At 40.4% G+C, this 17,891-nt stretch overlaps 1 protein-coding gene across 4 annotated transcripts; it reads right to left on the reverse strand.

Annotated features, from left to right (window-relative positions):
• Positions 1-1,704: 1,704 nt before the first annotated feature.
• On the reverse strand, positions 1,705-15,650 carry CLEC4A (C-type lectin domain family 4 member A). 4 transcript variants are annotated; one of them, XM_025402712.1, is made up of 6 exons: positions 15,320-15,650; positions 13,634-13,750; positions 9,808-9,906; positions 4,866-5,017; positions 3,699-3,814; positions 1,705-2,159 (listed from the first exon to the last, which is right to left on the reverse strand). In XM_025402712.1, exons 1-6 carry the CDS (start codon positions 15,399-15,401, stop codon positions 2,012-2,014), a joined length of 714 nt encoding a protein of 237 aa, XP_025258497.1. In that variant the 5' UTR covers positions 15,402-15,650; the 3' UTR covers positions 1,705-2,011. The 4 variants fall into 4 exon arrangements, with proteins under 4 accessions (XP_025258497.1, XP_025258499.1, XP_025258498.1 ...); XM_025402714.1 differs by lacking the exon at positions 13,634-13,750 and having other exon boundaries at positions 15,320-15,648; XM_025402713.1 differs by lacking the exon at positions 9,808-9,906 and having other exon boundaries at positions 15,320-15,648.
• Between the last annotated feature and the right edge of the window lie 2,241 nt (positions 15,651-17,891).

Consider the following 17,891-nt stretch of genomic DNA (forward strand, 5'->3'; position numbering starts at 1 on the left):
AATGGAAGAAAATATTTGCAAACTATATATCTATGAGGGGTTAATATTCAAAATATGTAAGACAGGGGTGTCCAATCTTTTAGCTTCTCTGGGCCACATTGGAAGAAGAATTGTCTTGGGCCACACATAAAGTACACTAACATTAACAACAGCTAATGAGCTAAAAAAATCTCATAATGTTTTAAGAAAGTTTACGAATTTGTGTTGGACTGCATTCAAAGCCATCCTGGGCCACCTGTGGTCTGCAGGCTACAGGTTGGACAAGCTTGATGTAAGAAATTTGTACAACTCAACAGCAATAAAAAAAAATAATAATAATTCGATTTACAAATGGTCAAAGAACCTGAATAGACATTTTTCCAAAGAAAACATACAAATGGCCAACAGATACATGAAAATGTGTTCAACATGACTAATCATTAGGGAAATTCAAATCAAAACTGCAATGAGATACTACCCACACACCTGTTAGAATAGCTATTATTAAAAAAGACAAAAGCTAACAAGTATTGGTAAGGATGTAGATAAAAGGGAACCTTTGTGCTCTGTTGGTGGGGATATAAATTAGTGCAGCTATTATGGAAAACAGTATGGAAGTTCCTCAAAAGACTAAAAATAAAACTATCTGGCAGGGCGTGGTGGCTCACACCTGTAATCCCAGCACTTTGGGAGGCAGAGGCAGGTGGATCACAAGGTCAAGAGATCGAGACCATCCTGGCCAACATGCCAAAACCCCATCTCTACTAAAAATAGAAAAATTAGCTGGGCATGGTGGCATGCACCTGTAGTTCCAGCTACTTGAGAGGCTGAGGCAGGAGAATTGCTTGAACCTGGGAGGCAGAGGTTGCAGTGAGCTGAGATCATGCCATTGCACTCCAGCCTGCCGACAGAATGAGACTCCATCTCTAAATAAATTAATTAATTAACAAATAAATAAAAATAAAACTATCATATGATCCAGCAATCCTACTTCTGGGTATATACCAAAAGAAAATGAAATCACTATCTAGAACAGATATCTGCACTTCCATACTTATTGGACCATTATTCACAATAGTGAAAACATGGAAACAAGTATTGGCCAATAGACGAAAGATAAAGAAAATGTACTATGTATATACAATGGAGTATTATTCAGCCATAAAAAAATGAAATCCTGTCATTTGCACAACATGGATGAATCCGGAGGGCATTATACTAAGTGAAATATAATAAGTCCTATAGAGAATTACAAGTACTGTACAATTCTACTTATAGGTAGAACCTTAAAAAGTCAATCCATAGAAACAGAGGGTAAAATGATGGTTGCCAGGGGATGGAGGGCAGTGGAGAAAATCAGGCAATGTTGGTCAAAGGGTACAAATTTTCAGTTCTAAGATGACGAAGTTCTAGAGATCTAATGTACTGCATGGTGACTATAGTTAATAATGATGCATTGTACACTTGAAATTTATTGGGGAGTATATCTTTCTTTGTGTTTGTTGATACCAATGGCCAGAAGGGAGTAGATCTTAAACGTTCTCACTACACACAAGATTGTTAACTATTTAAGATAATGGGTGTGGATTAACTAACTTGATTATGGTAATCATTTTACAATATATGTATGTCAAATCACCACAGTGTACACCTTAAATATATACCATTTTATTTGTCAATTATACATCAGTATAGTAGGGATGAAGAGAAAACCAGACAGGAGGAGAAACCACATCATATAATTTTATTGGTAAATAATTCTTTAGCAACCAGACAAAAATTAAGAGAGACTCATGTTCTCTCCATGTGTGCACAATAGGGGTCTTCAGTACAGGCTTTGGCACATGAATAAATGCTCACTTTATGAAAAAGTGAATCAATCAATGTACAGACCAATTCTCTCATAAGTAGAATAGTTGACAGACCACCTAAATTATATGGACCTCCCTTACACATAAATAAGAAGAGCTTATTATCTATCCCTACAATGACAGATGCCAATCCAACCACTTGTTAATGGAGAGTGTTCAGTTCATAAGTGGATCTTCATCATCTCACAAACTGACCTTTGATGAACATTACAATGAATATCATTCCAGCCCCATCTTTTGGGTGTTTTATGGAAATTTAGCACAACACAGCGCTCATCGGGATCACTGGGCTCATGTGGATGCCAGAATCTGAAAGGGACAAAAAAGACGAGGGCATTTCTTCAGAGCTTTGAAAAGAGTTAGAGACAGGGGTGAGGAGCTAGGGATGAATTTCATGGAACATAGGGTCAGATATGCCCAAATCTATGTTTCAGCCACTCATGCAGCTTCTCCTCCATCTGCATTTCTGGCATTTCCTTTGAAAACTGTGCTTACATCACTCAATGTTCTCTCTCTTACTGCTTTGAATGTCCTCACCACAGATTTTCCAGAGGTTCTCTTCTCTTTGTCCATCCTTATGTCCTGTTCCTATGGGTCCGTCAACCTATAGGGTGTCCTTGTATGATGAAAAGATTTCACCCTGGTCCCACTTATCAATAGAGTTTTTCCTTTTTTTAATGCACTGTTTTTAAAGTCTAGAGAACTAGTAAAATCTTTTGGATCTTCTATTTATCCCTGTTATTGGATAAGTAATTTAACTTCCCTGATTCTCAATTTTTCTATCTAAAAAATGAGGACTAGAGTAATATCACAATTTATTTCATACAGTGGATATGAAGATCAAAGGTGGTAATCCAGTAAAGTATATATTTTATGTAATTTAGGTAATATATGTAAAGTATGTAATTTATGTAATTAAAGAATTACATAAATATGAGATATAAGATTATCAGAATTTAGCATTTTTGCTTCATAAGAAGTATTAAATCTTCAACCTGACTGGGTGTGGTGGCACACACTTGTCATCCTAGCAACTCAGAAGACTTAGGTGGGAGGATCCCTTGAGCCGAGGAATTCAAGGTTGCAGTGAGCCATGATTGCACCACTGCACTCCAGCCTGGTTGACAGAGTAAGACCCTGTCTCAAAAAAGAAAAAAAGAATTATCAAATCTTAATAATTGGTTATGATCTTAATCAACACGGATTTTCACTATGTAGAGATAGGTAAATATACTGGTTAAAAGCACAGTAAGATCCACCCCATTTGAGAACTATTGTTAGCCAGGCACGGTGGCTCACGCCTGTAATCCCAGAACTTTGGGAGGCCGAGGCGGGTGGATCACGAGGTCAGGAGATCAAGACCATCCTGGCTAACAAGGTGGAACTCCATCTCCACTAAAAATACAAAAATTAGCCAGGCGTGTTGGCAGGTGCCTGTAGTCCCAGCTACTTGGGAGGCTGAGGCAGGAGAATTGCGTCAACCTGGGAGGTGGAGCCTGCAGTGAGCCAAGATTGCTCCACTGCACTCCAGCCTGGGCAACAGAGTGAGACTCCATTTAAAAAAAAAAAAAGAAGAGAGAACTATTGTTGACACCACTGGGTGACCTTAGCTGAATTATCTATACTCTCCAACCAAGTTTAATTTCCTCATATCTACAGGGGAAAAATAACAACGTGTGCCTCATAGGGTTCTTGTGCAGATTAAATGAAATAACGAAATTATTTAACCTAGTGCCCAAGAGCTAAAAGAATAGTAAGCTATTCTACTTTTATAGCTGATAGCTAGAATACCCTAAGCTCTCTGCATGATCCAGGACCCAAGATTCTTTTATTTCATTCTATACTCACGTGGAACTTTCATTGTATGGTGTCTGATCTACCCATTGCCAATGTTGCTGACCTTTTGGATCTGAAAGCCCCACAAAATAAGCAGATTCTTCTTGCAGATTCTGGAAGATGAAATCCTGAGGGGGGAAAAGAAGGAGTCACAGCCTTTACAGTATTTTTTACAGCTCGAACTGAATTCTTAATACCTTAGAGAAACGAGAAGAAAAGGAGAGGATCCAGCAACAGCCGCACTGGAGCTCTATGTAGGAATGGAGGTCTCTGGCTAAGCAGGGCAGAATCAAAGAATCGCTTGTGAGCATGATGTTCAGTACATATGGAAGGATTTTTTTTTTTTTTTTTTTTTTGAGATGGAGTCTCACCTTCTATCCCAGGCTGGAGTGCAGTGGTGCAGTCTTGGCTCACTGCACCTCTACCTCCCAGGCTTAAGCAATTCTCATGCCCCAGCCTCCCCAGTAGCTGGGACTACAGGCGTGTGCCACCATGCCTGGCTAATTTTTGTATTTTTAGTAGAGGTAGGGTTTCACCATTTTGGCCAAGCTGGTCTTGAACTCCCAGCCTCAAGTGATCTGCCCGCCTTGACCTCCCAAAGTGCTGGGATTACAGGCATGAGCCACCATGCCCGGCCAGTATGGAAGCAATTTATATGATCAGAATGAATTCTCATCTTAGGTTTACTTCCCCTCTTTTCTTCACTAAGAGATTACATTCTTCAAAGTTGTACACGAGAAACTTTTGGCAAATTCAGTCATTTTCCTTTCATAACTTCAGGGATTATTTATTTTCACTCCTGAGTGTTGATTGTGATTCATCATGAGTTAACTTTCTTTTCTCTTTTCAACCTAATACTACTTATCTGTTAAATAGTTAATCATGTATAAAACATTTACATATTGAAATAACAAATTGATATTTCAGACTGAAACATTTTCATCCTTCCATTCAACCCTCATATATTTTTAATGCTACATTTTCTTTCGGGGAGGTTAGTTTTACTGAAGCAGGAAGAAGGTATGGAATATAAAGGCTTAGGAGCCCTTTCTATTTATTTTATTTGAAGCCTTCTGCCACAGCACAAATATCCCAAAGTAGCAAAAACCTCCTTCACAGCCAAGAGAGATATACAAAGATCAGGCAGGGCTCACAGCCCCATTATCTATTAGAAAGTACCTGCTCTTCTCGAGTGTTTATCACCAGCAGGTGAGCCTCCATTCTAGTGCAGTCCTTCTCACTCTTTTGCCAAGATGCTGATTCAGTAGAAATAAAGTAGCAGTTGGAACTAAACGGCTTCCAATTCTTTGGGCAACAGCTCCAGGCTGTCTCTGTATTGGGAAGAGGTGCACATACTTGCAATATAAATAATCACTTTTAAAAGTGTGTATATTATTAAAATTAAGAGCCAAAGGAGAACACATGGAAGCTGGAACTCCCATCCCCACTCAGATGTAACCAGGAGCCCCTGCCCCTCAGGCGTCAAGGAAGCCAAGTCTACCTCAATCAGGCAGTAATGAGGCAGAGCCTCTTTTCTCTTGCTGAAGTGCTATCTGAAAAGGACAGCTCTTAATGAAACATGTTTAAATAAGATCCAGACTCTCAGAATATAACACAAAAACATCCAGAGTTCAATAGAAAATAACTCATTATGCTAAGAACCAGTTAAGTTTTCAAATTTAATAAAAAATAATAATCAATAGATGCCTACAATCAAGACAACAAAAATGGGGCCGGGCATGGTGGCTCATGCCTATAATCCCAGCACTTTGGAGGTTGAGGCAGGAGAATCGCTTGAGCCCAGAAGTTCAAGACCAGCCTGGGCAACACAGTGAGACCCTGTCTCAAAAAAAAAAAAAAAAAGACAACAAAAATGTTGGAATTATCTGACAATGATTTTAAAGCAGCCATGATTAAAACAAAAAAACTGCTTCAACAAGAAGATACAAACATGCTTGAAACAAATGAAAAATTAGAAAGTTTCAGCAAAGAAAGATATAAAGAAAAACCAAATGGAAATTTTATAATTGAAAAATATAATAACCAAAATAAAAAGCTCAGTGGATCGACTCAAGAGCAGAATAAAGGGGATAGAGGGATTAGTGAATTGGAAGACAAAACAATCTGTCAACTGAACAACAGAAACAAACTAGACAGAAAAGGCTGGACACAGTGGCTCACGCCTATAATCCTAGCACTTTCCGAGGCGGAGGTGGGCGGATCACCTGTGGTCGGGAGTTCGAGACCAGCCTGACCAACATGGCAAAACCCTGTCTCTAAAAAAAAACCCTGTACTAAAAATACCCCAAAAAAGGCTGGGTGTGGTGGCTCACACCTGTAATCCCAGAACTTTGGGAGGCCAAGGTGGATGGATCACCTGAGATAAGGAGTTTGAGACCAGCCTGGCCAACATGGTGAAACCCCATATCCACTCAAAATACAAAAATTAGCCAGGTGTAGTGGCGCATACCTGTAATCCCAGCTCCTCAGGAGGCTGCGGCAAAAGAGTCGCTTGAACCCAGGAGGCAGAGGTTGCAGTGAGCCGAGATTGTACCACTGCACTCCAGCCTGGGCGACAGAGTGAGACTCCGTCTCAAAATAAATAAATAAATAAATAAATAAATAAATAAATAAATAAATAAATATAAACAGAACCTTGTAAAGTGACCCCAAATGTGTACACGCCAAACAAAGCTGCAAAATCTATAAAGCAAAACTGATACAATTGAAGGGAGGAACTGAAAAATATACAATTACAGGTGGATACATCAATACCTCTCTCTCAACAATTGACAGAACCACATAGAAAATCAGCAAGAACATAGAACTTAAAAACATCGTCAACTACAAGAATCTAATCCACATTTATAGAACACTCCACCCGACAACCGAATACCCATTCTTTTCCAGTGCCCCCGGAACATATGCTGAAACAAACCACATCTTGGGACATTAAATAACCTCAGCAAATTTAAAATTGCTGAAATCATATATCCAACCACAGTGAAAACAAACCAGAAATTAATAAAAGAAACAACACAGGGAAATGTCCATACACTTGAAACTAAACAACACACTTCTAAAGAATCCATGAACCAAAGGAGATGTCTAAAGGGAAATTTTTAAAAATACATTGAACTGAATGAAAATGACATTACAGATTATCAAAATTCCTAAGATACTCTTCTTCCATCAAAGGAACTAGGGCTCCTCAAAGAAGTATCTGATTCTAGGATAGGGACATGAAATGTACAATGTGAGTCTCCAGCATTTTCAGTCCCAGAAAGTGAGGAAGTGCTACATCAAAACAAAAGAACAAACACATTCTGGTGATACGTTAAAGGGTCACAGGAGTCAAATGAAAGAGTTCCCAATGTCCAAAGCTGGAACCACAAAATAAAGTAGTATTGGATTATAAACCAAAATTTAAAATAAATATCCATGGAGTTGGACACACAGTGGGGAACAACACACACTGGGGCCTGTGGTGGAGGGAGCAAGCTGGGAAAGGGAGAGCATCAGGAAGAATAGCTAATGGATACTGGGCTTAATACCTGGGTGATGGGTTGATCCGTGTAGCAAACCACCATGGCACACATTTACCCATGAAACAAACCTGCACATACTGCACATGTACCCCTGAACTTAAAAGTTGAAGAGAGATATCTATATCTCCATGAGTAACATGCAGATATAAATAAATGATTGGATAAATAAATGGAATAAAAGAGACAAATGTCACCTGGACAAAATTTCAAATAAATTATATAGATACGTGTGATGGCTAATTTTATGTGTCAACTTATCTGGGCCACAGTACCCAGATATTTAGTCAAACATTCTGGGTGTTTCTGTGAAAATGTTTTTGGATGAGATTTACATTTAAATTTGCTGGACCTAGAGTAAAGCAGATTGCCCTCAATAATGTAAGTAGACTTCATCTAATCTAAATGGAACAAAAAGAGGACCTCCTCTGAGCAAGAGGAAACTCGGTGGACCACCTTTGCACTTCATCTGCAGCACTGGCTCTTCAAGGTTCTGCAGCAGATGGTCTTTGGACTCAAACTGCAACTCTTACTCCTGAGTCTCCAGCCTGCTGACCATGACTGATACCATACTCCACCTCATGAAAGGAGAGCATAACTTCCCAATCCTTACCTTCCAAAGAGTGTAGTATGGAAAGGGGCAGGGAGGGAAAGAGTAACTTTACAGTGGAGAAACTTGACAAACGCTACCTTAGCCAAGTGATCAAGGTCAACATCAATAGCCAAGAGCCCTTTTGATAATATATGCCCTTGATATGATGTAATGAAAATAGCATTTTACATCTGTGATCTTCCTCCCGAAAACCAGTAATCCCAGTCTAATTATTAGAAAAACATCAGACAAATTCCGATAGATGGACATTCCATAATATAGCTGACCAGTATTGCTCAAAACTGTCAGGGTCATCAAATATGAGGAAAATCTGAGAAACTACCACAGCAAAGAGGTGCTGAGAACATGAGACATGAGACATGAGAACTCAATGTAATGTGGTGTTCTGGATGGGGATCCTATTGCAGAAAAGAAACATGAGGTGAACACTAAAGAAACCTGAAAATTGTGAATTTTAATTAATAATAATATACCAATATTAGTTAATTAGTTGTAAGAAATATACCATGTTCGTGTAAGATGTTAACAACAGGGGACAGCATGTGTGCAGAGCAAGGGTAAAATGAGATCTCTTTGCATTATCTGCTCAATTTTTCTGTGAATATAAAACTGTTCTTAAAAATAACCTGTTAGCCAGGCACGGTAGCTCACTCCTGTAATCCCAGCACTGGGAGGCTGAGGTGGGAGGATTGCTTGAAGCCAGGAATTCAAGACCAGCCTGGGCAACATGGCAAGATCCTCTCTCTACAAAGATTCAAAAAATAAAAATAAAATAGCCAAGCATGGTAGTGGGCACCTTTGATCGCAGCTACTAGGAGGCTGAGGTGGAGGATTACTTGGAACCCAGGAGATCAAGGCTACTGTGAGCTGTAGTCACACTACTGCATTCCAGCCTGGAAAACAGAGTGAGATCCTGTCTCAATAATAATAATAATAATCTATTAATTTAAAGAATTTAAATAATTCACATCCATTAAAAAATCATCACCACATTTTCATCACATGGTTTTAACTGATATGTGAGAAAAAGAGCAAATGTGTATAGAAAGTTCAGAAAGAAGCAAAGGTTGAAGACGTCTAAAAGCAATGTAACCTTTTTCACAATTAAGCTTCTATTTTTTTCCATAGACAAACTAAAGATACATGAGTACATAAGAAGAATTTTAGGACCAGGCACCGTGGCTCACGCCTATAATCCCAGCCCTTCAGGAGACTGAGACAGACAGATTAGCTTAGGAGTTCAAGATCAGCCTGGGCAACAGGGTGAAACCCCATCTCTACAAAAAATACAAAAACTAGGTGAGTGTAGTGGCATGTGCTTGTAGTCTCAGCTACTCAGGAAGCTGAAATGCGAGGATCACTTGAGCCCAGGAGGTTGAGGCTGTAGTGAGCTGTGTTTGCGCTACTGCACTCCAGCCTTGGCAACAAAGGGAGACCCTGTCTCAAAAAAACAACAACAAAAGAATGTATGTCCTATATATTTGCTTTTTGTTTTTTGGTTTTGGGTGTGTTTGTTTGTTTGTTTGTTTTTGGTTTTGAGACGGAATCTTGCTCCCTCACCAGGCGAAGTGCAGTGGTGCGACCTCGGCTTACCGCAACCTCTGCCTCCGGGGTTCAAGTGATTCTCCTCCCTCAGCCTCCCGAGTAGCTGGGATAACAGGTGCACGCCACCATGCCCAGCTAATTTTTGTGCTTTTAGTAGAGACGGGGTTTCACCATGTTGGCTAGGATGGTCTCGATCTGTTGACCTCGTGATCCACCCGCCTCGGCCTCCCAAAGTGCTGGGATTACAGGCGTGAGCCACCACGCCCAGCATGTCCTATATGTTTGTATATTTGTAGCTTAAATTATTGTGAGACTCAACTTCTCAGTATGATCTACCTGAGAATGTTACTGGAAATACTGATTTGGGATCCCTACATAGTATAGTCAGCAACTGAGTTCTAGGCACATTAACTTTTACCTTCCGTGGTCATATTTTTTTTCACACACTCCAATGTTGTATGAACCAGGTCTTTCGTCGTCATTTTTTCAAGAAGCTGAGAATATTTTTGAAAGAAAACTGGAAAAGAGAATAAAGACCATTTATTTTCCTGGTAGCATTATGACTTTGCTCTTTATCGTTACTTTCTTGCATTCTTTATTGAAACAAAACTTACAAGTGCCGTGTTACTTGAGTAGAGGGAAAAGATTTCCTATTTTGAAACTATAGATATCTCTAGGAATAGCTAAAAGATCAGTAGTTGGAAGAGGACACAACAGTTCCATCAAAATGGATCTAAAGCCCCCCCACATTCTCCTTCAATACTTAATATAAGATGCACGCAAAGGCAAACTCTTGGGGGTGGAGGGACGGAGGGCAATAAACACTTATATTTAGGGATGTGCACACCCTGGGACTCTGGAGCGGAGGGGAGAGGGGCAAATTAATTCTGAGGAGTTCTGGGTTACCTTGGACAATGGAGAATTTTAAAAAGAACCCCACATGGATCAAGAGCGCATGATTTTCTTCCTCTTCTCTCCATTACTCTCTCCATCCCAACTGGCTCTTACTCCTCAGCACACCAACGCTCCCATGTTTCTCCCAATTTAAAACTAACCCACCTCTCCCTCTAGAAACTGAACTTTTGGGCGGGCACGGTGGCTCACGCCTGTTATCCCAGCACTTTGGGAGGTCAAAGAGGGTCAGGAGTTCGAGACTAGCCTGGCCAAGATGGTGAAACCTCGTCTCTACTAAAAATACAAAAATTAGCTGGGCGCAGTGGCAGGTGCCTATAATCCCAGCAACTTGGGAGGCTGAGGCAGGAGAATTGCTTGAACCTGGGAGGCGGAAGTTGCGGTGAGCCGAGATCGCGCCGCGGCACTCCAGCCTGGGCGACGGAACAAGACTCCATCTCAAAAAAAAAAAAAACAAAAAACTGAACTTTTTCTCTTTCCTCCCTACCTTTCATTTGCTCCTTGACCCATCATATTCTGGGTTTTACTTCACTATTTCACTAAAACCATCCCTAAAATGGATCCTCAGTAATATCCTAGGGTTACTTAGTCCTTTTCCTATTTGACTTCCTTAAAGGCTTGACCCCAGTTACCTTTCCCCTTAGCTCTTGGGACATTACTCTCTGTTGTTTTTGTCTTACCTTTCTTGCTGCTGCTTCTTACACTCTTCTGTAGGCCCCTTTTCCTCCATCCATCTCATTTAAAATGTAACATATCCCAGAGTTCCATCCTTATCCCTCTTTCTTATACTAAGTTATCTCCCTGAGTGATATTATATATTCTCATGGCATCACCTGCTACCTCTATGTGAAGGACTTCCAAAGCTCAGACCTCTCCCCCTAAATCCAGACAAATGGGCCAGCAGACATGTCCATTTGAGGTTCTCACAGTCATGTAAAACTCAACATGCCCAAAACTTAAGTCACCATCTTCCAACCCAAACCTGCTACTGATCCTATATTGTCTACCTCTTTGAAAAACTTAATGATTTCTGAGTTTACAAAGTCAGAATATTGGAGCCACACTTTACTTCTCTAGGTCCCTTATTTCCCAGAACTGAATATTCATCAAACCTCTACCTCCTTTATCATTCAAAACTACTTCATCTTCTCTTTTTGCGCTAACACTAGCCATAGACCAGTCTGACAATATTTCTCAATTGAATTAGCGAATTATCCTTCTAACCTCTCTTTCCCTCCAAATTTGTCCTCATATATCCATTTTCCACACCTCTGTCAACATGCTATTTCTTTTTTTTTTTTTTTTGCTTTTAAAAACATTTTATTTTGTTATTTATTATGTTATTATTTGTTGATGTTTTAGCTATTGCATATTTATGTGTTTTCATTTCTTTCAATTGATTTTCTTTGAATCTTTATACATCATTACTACTTTTGGTGTAATTTATTCCACTTTGGGCACTTCTTCATAAGTCCAATCCGATTATATCAATTCCCTGCTTAAAATTCTTCGATTTTAAAAATTGCAAAAATGGCCACAACTTTCAACATTCCCTGGATCTACACTGTTTTGCAATGTGATTTTGCAGTTTCTTCATTTAAGAGACGTGGTCTATTTCTCCACTGCCTGGATCTGGGCTGCCTGTAAGACTTCTTTTGGCCAAGGTGAGTTCTGTGCTAGTTCCAAGGTGAGACTTCAAAAGGCGTTGCTTACTTCAGCTTTCAGTCTTAAAAGCCTGCCAGTTGCCATGTGAACAAACCCAGGCTAGCCTGATGAATGATAAGAGAAATGTGGCCAAATCTCTCCTGCCATTCCAGCTAGCATCCTCTTCCTCAGAAGCTAAGTTTCCTGTGGCCAGTACCCTACCGCATATACATAAGTGAGTTCAGCCAGGACTCAGGGAATCTCCCAACTGATGCCAGTCTCAATTGCCAAGCCACAGATGTATGAGCTAAATAAATAGTTGCTGTTTTAATCCACTACGTTTTAGATTGGCTTACTAACCAGCAAAAGATAATTGATAAAATAACCTTTAGGAGGGAAAAAAATCCAAACTCTTTATCATTATATACAGCGCTCTTCATGGTCTGAGTCCTATTTATTTCTGCCACCTACAACTTCATTTCTTAGTTCTTTACTTAGCACCATATGTTCCAGTCATGCATGTTTACATTTCCCCAAATTCCACACTCTCTCATCTCTACATCATTCTTGGTATACACAGCTCTAGATGTCACCTCCTCCAGGAAGCCTACCTCAGCCTCTTGCACTTATTATACTTCTTAACTGCACAACACTTACCATACAATGTTATAACCGCTGGTTCATTTTACCATTCTCTAAATTTCTTGAGACCAGGCGCTATGGCTCTATCTTGACTCTCTGTCTGGCACAGTGCCTGACATACAGTAGACGGACAATACTTACGAAATGACCAAAGAAATTAATAGAGAATCTACCTAAATGTACACTAGTTTTGATGCCTTTTAAAAATTTGGGGCCAGGTGTGGTGACTCATGCCTGTAATCCCAGCATGTTAGGAGGCTGAGGCGGGCAAATTGCTTGAGCCCAGGAGTTCAGGACTAGGCCGGGAAACGTGAGAAAACCCTGTCTCTACTAAAAATACAAAAAAAAATTAGCTGAACATGGTGACGCACACCTATAATCCCAGCTACTTGGGAGGCTGGGGTAGGAGAATCGCTTGAATCTGGGAGGTGGAGGTTGCAGTGAGCCAACACTGCACCACTGCACCCCAGCCTGGCTAACAGAGCAGGGGGGAAGAACCCAACAAATGCTGAAAGCCAAAGATATGCAGCAATCCACCTAATTTGCTAAATTGGCTTTTAGATCCCACACAGTCTTGAGCAGGACAGGAATAATCAGAGTAAAAGTCAGTGGAGAACTCCTCCTGAAATATGTCTTCCCATCTCCTTGTTGTCTACCTGCTCATATCCCAAAAGATAAGTGTCTGTGCATTCAAATAATACTGGCCTGATAAATGCTACCAAGGAAATATAGATTTGTCCTCACTTACATAGTGTCTAGTATAGAGATGATGCCCCATAGATTTCACTCTACAATACAAATACATACACTCACATTTATGCTTCAGTTTCTCTAAATGAGTATGGATTCCGTTATTTTTACAGGACAGTAACTAAATCCAAATAAAGAGTAAAATTCACAGTGGATTCCCAGAGAAAATTGTGTCTCCCCAGAGAAAATTTCACTTCGGATTTCTGGATAAACTCATTTTTAAAAGTCAATTTTTAAAAGATACCCTCTCTTCATGTACAGCAGATATTGCTTATTGGTTCTGTTGGCATACTTACTGAAAAAAGCAATAAACAATGAGATTGCCAATAGCAGGAAAAATATCATCAATGAGGCACAAAGCAGCTTGGAGAACCCGGTATTACTTTTGTGAGGGGCAGTCCTTTCCTTGGAAGCTGAAGAAGAAGCCAAATTAGTTTTATCAGTAATAAGTTCTGTCTTTACTTCCTCTTCTTCCTCCTCCTCCTTCCCTTTTCTTGGATGACACACAGTTACTAACGGTATGACATTTGAAATCACATGAGAACAGGAATAGAAAGGCTATAATAATATTCACTTTAGAAACTTTAGAAAATATATAAAAATACAAATTCCTACCATTGAGGATAACTGTTATGCCATGCAAGTTATAATGCACCATAATATTTTGATATATATCTTTCTAGCAATTTTATGAATGTATATATACATATATGCAAATTTTCCCACATGATTGACATACCATAAATACTGATATCTGACCTATTATTTTCCTTACACTGTATCATGAACATTTTTCATACCCTTATATTTTCTTCTTTAACGCTCCGTATTATGGTTGCATAGTATTTCATCATATATTTAAATAATAGATTGTTTCCAACTTTAAATAATGCTATAATAAATAAATTTTTATAATCATCCATGGTTACCATCTCATGGTTAGAAATTGCTTTCTTAAAGTTATGATATTTTGTAAAATGATGGGGGGAAAATCTTCAGTATTATATAATATGATTACATTTTCAGTAAAATACATATGCACCTGATATGTATTTGTATGTGGAAGGATATTCACTAAATTGCAAATTATGATTGTCTCTAGATGATAAGAGTAATTATAATTCAAATATCTGTGTACCTCTGGCTAATTTATTCTACAATGAACATTAATACTTGTGTAATAAAGAAATTATACAAAGTTTTTAAGGGGAAAAAATTTCCCTAAGTGCTCTCCACACCTTCACAGAGATATTTTAGAAAGCATAACTATAGTCCTGACCCCTTCCCCCATAGTTTCTTGTACTCTATATACATTCTTTTCTCTCTTTTGCTCTATACTTGGGATATCACACATGACACCCAAATTACCTTGCATCTACTCGTAAATGTAACAGAGTCTGTCTCAGAGATGCAACATGCAATAAGTTCTCTGATTTCAGAAAAAGTTTCCTGGAGATTTAAGAGACTTTCTTTGTAGACTTTCTAGTCTTTCATTTGCAATGGCCTTTTGTTACATTTCCATCCATTACCAACAAATATTCCCTCACCACTGTCCACCCAAATTCTTTCCCTCTAACTGATCAAAAAACAAATCTCACAAATTCATCAGGACCCCCTGCATCTGGGTTGATGGTTTCAGAAGTTGTATTCAACCTCTTAACCCCAGCCCCACTCAGCCTTAGAAAACACAGGGGCATCAGAGCGCTCGCCTTAGCTTAGAACTGGCATTGATTTCTCTCACCTCTATTTCAGTAAGCAGAGTGGAGGCTGAAGAGCGTGACACAAAATCTTTTGTTCTCCACACTACAAATGTACACCCCGTAATGTGTATCTGCAGGCTACTCAGTCTTCTGGGACTCTTGTGTTTCCCAGACATACTCAATCAGAGAACCAGCAACTCCCAACACCTAGGCCTTATTCATAAACCCTCTCCTCATCCTTCCTCTCATCATTCACTCTGACACCCAGAAAATGATCTTTACCTGCAGAAGAGGCTGAGTCGATGCCTGAGAACTTGGATTCATTTTGGAACCTCACTTCAGCATAAGTGATTTCCGAAGTCATAATGGGAAGAGACCTTCTGCTTTCTTCAAAAAATTGGTTTCAAATCTTTCTTCAAACATCTTATAAATGAGAACCAAACATGGTGGTAGATTACCTCCTTCCTTTCACTCATCTAGAGGAGAGCAGAGGCACCAGATAGGCACATATCTTCAAGAGGGGTCTCTTGAGAACTAAGGATCACAATAAAAACCAAAAACCTCAGTTCACAGAGGCCCTTTCCTCAGGACCACTATAGTGAGAATCACAGCCTTGAAACAAATGCAAGCAAATGTAATAAAAGTGGGAAACCAAAGGGTTGTGGAAACAGGAAGGAAAAAAAAAGAGGAACCAAGCAATTAGAGAAGTCTTTCTTGAAAACAGTGTTCTTCACTAGTAAAAAACACAATTTGTGTGCTTCCACATGCAAATGTAATTACTTTTGACCAAATAACCTGAACAAAGACTTAGGTTGCATTCATCTTATCATTTTTGACTGATAGGCAACTTGTTAGTACCACATTCTAAGAATATAGACACAAAACTCACGTATCAGCCTCCCTACCTTCAAGAATCAGCTTCCTCTAGCATGGTGGGGAAGGCAAAGTTTAAACCCCATGCCTTCTGAAGCTGCTTCTCCATGCTCTCGGTGTTTCCTTGTTGGTAACTACTCTATCAAGAGTCTACATTCATCTTGCTAGAATCTCCAGAAAGCAGCTCCCTTTATTGGATGCTGGAGGAGAGGGAAGGCCAGCCTTTATTCCACATTTTCCTAGCCTTTTAATCCCCACACCACCTCCAATATATATGACTATTTTTTAACAGTTAGGATAATTAAATAGAAACACAGTATAGAAGGGGATAAACTTAAAGTACGAAATATAACTTTTTCCAAAGGCCTAGAAGAAAACACTCCAAATATTAAATCCTTCCTGTGGAATCTCTCCATAGACATGCTCCCAGCTCACACCTGGATTCTCTGCCCTCAACTCTCCTCAAATGACCCTCCTTTTAATCTCCCCGAGCTGATTCCTTCTCCTGCATAGCATGTATGCACACACACACCCCTATATTTCTATATTATTTCTATATCTAAATATATTGGACACCAATATTCTATAATCTAAATATATTGAACACCATGAGTTCACACGAATTCCTCTAATTCCAATCTAACACCACAGGATTCATTCTAGTTTTCTCCCCACATTCCTAACTCCTTTCTGTGACAGTAAGAAACCTGCTTTCATTGTCTTTCACTTACTCCTTATTTGATCAATCTCCTGGATGTCTTCAATCTCCCACCTGCTAAGATGTCCCTCTCTTCCTAGTTGGGCTCTAACTCTTCAGTCCAAGCCACCATCCCCTGCGCTGATGCCCTCCCTCCTCACTCTGAGGGTGCCGGCAAAGGGCCAGCCCTATCCTCACTCCCACGAACATCCCCCCACAAACATCCTCCTCACCCTGCCAAGGTTCTGACTCCCTGTGCTAGGCCACTCCTCTGCAGGAAAGCCCTCCTCACTCTGCTTGCGCTCTGATTCCTGATGCTGGTCCCCTAGTCACCACTTAGACCCCCTTAGGTTCTAATGCTCCACACAAGGTCACCCCATGGGTGGGAACCCTCCTCACCCTGGAGGGCTTTGACCTCCTTATTGGGCTATCCTACCACATGGACCACTTCCTTATCCTGCTAAGTTTCTGAAACCCACACCAAGTCTACCCTCTGCATAGAAGCTTTCTTCATCCTGCTTGGGCTCTGACACTCCATGCAGGTCCTCCATCCCCCAGCAACAATGTCCACCTTACCCTACTTAGGATCTGAGTTCCCTCACTGGGCTACCCCACCACATAGACACCCTCCTTATCATGCTTGGTCTCTGAAACTCACACCAGGTCTACCCTCTGCAAGGATGCTCTCTCTCCTCATCCTGCTTAAGTGCTGAGTCCCAACCCCAAAGGGGCCAACACTAGGCATGGGTGTCCTCCTCACCTCTCCCACATGCTGACATACATACCAGGCTGGCCCCAGAGTACTCTGCTTGCGACTCTGACTCCCTACAGAAGGTGACCTCATACATGGATGCCCTCCTCACCCTGTTTGCACTCCAACTCACTGCACCTGACTCTCCCACCACCTCTCAGGCTCTGACCTCTCACATCAGGCTACCCCTCCTATGGACACCCTCGTCGATCTTATCCTCTGACACCCTGCACTGGGCCATTGTCAGGAGTGGACATCTCCTCGCTCTGGCTCTCCATGTCAGAACGCTTTCCCACCCCCTCGGGGTGTTCTTCTCACTCTGCTTGGGCTCCAGCACCACCGTCAGGCCAATACCCTGCATAGTCACCCTTTTCACCCTGCTAAAGCTCTCACCCTGTGCCAGCCAGGCCACTCCTGCTCTCCCAGCTACCTCAACACAGACACCTCTCTTGCTACTGCTTTGTTTAGAATCAAATTATTTAGTAAGAAAAGGGAAAGGGGAATGGCAAAGCATAAGGGAAGGATAAGAGAAA

Source organism: Theropithecus gelada, chromosome 11, assembly GCF_003255815.1.
Source record: "Theropithecus gelada isolate Dixy chromosome 11, Tgel_1.0, whole genome shotgun sequence".
Classification (NCBI taxonomy): domain Eukaryota; kingdom Metazoa; phylum Chordata; class Mammalia; order Primates; family Cercopithecidae; genus Theropithecus; species Theropithecus gelada.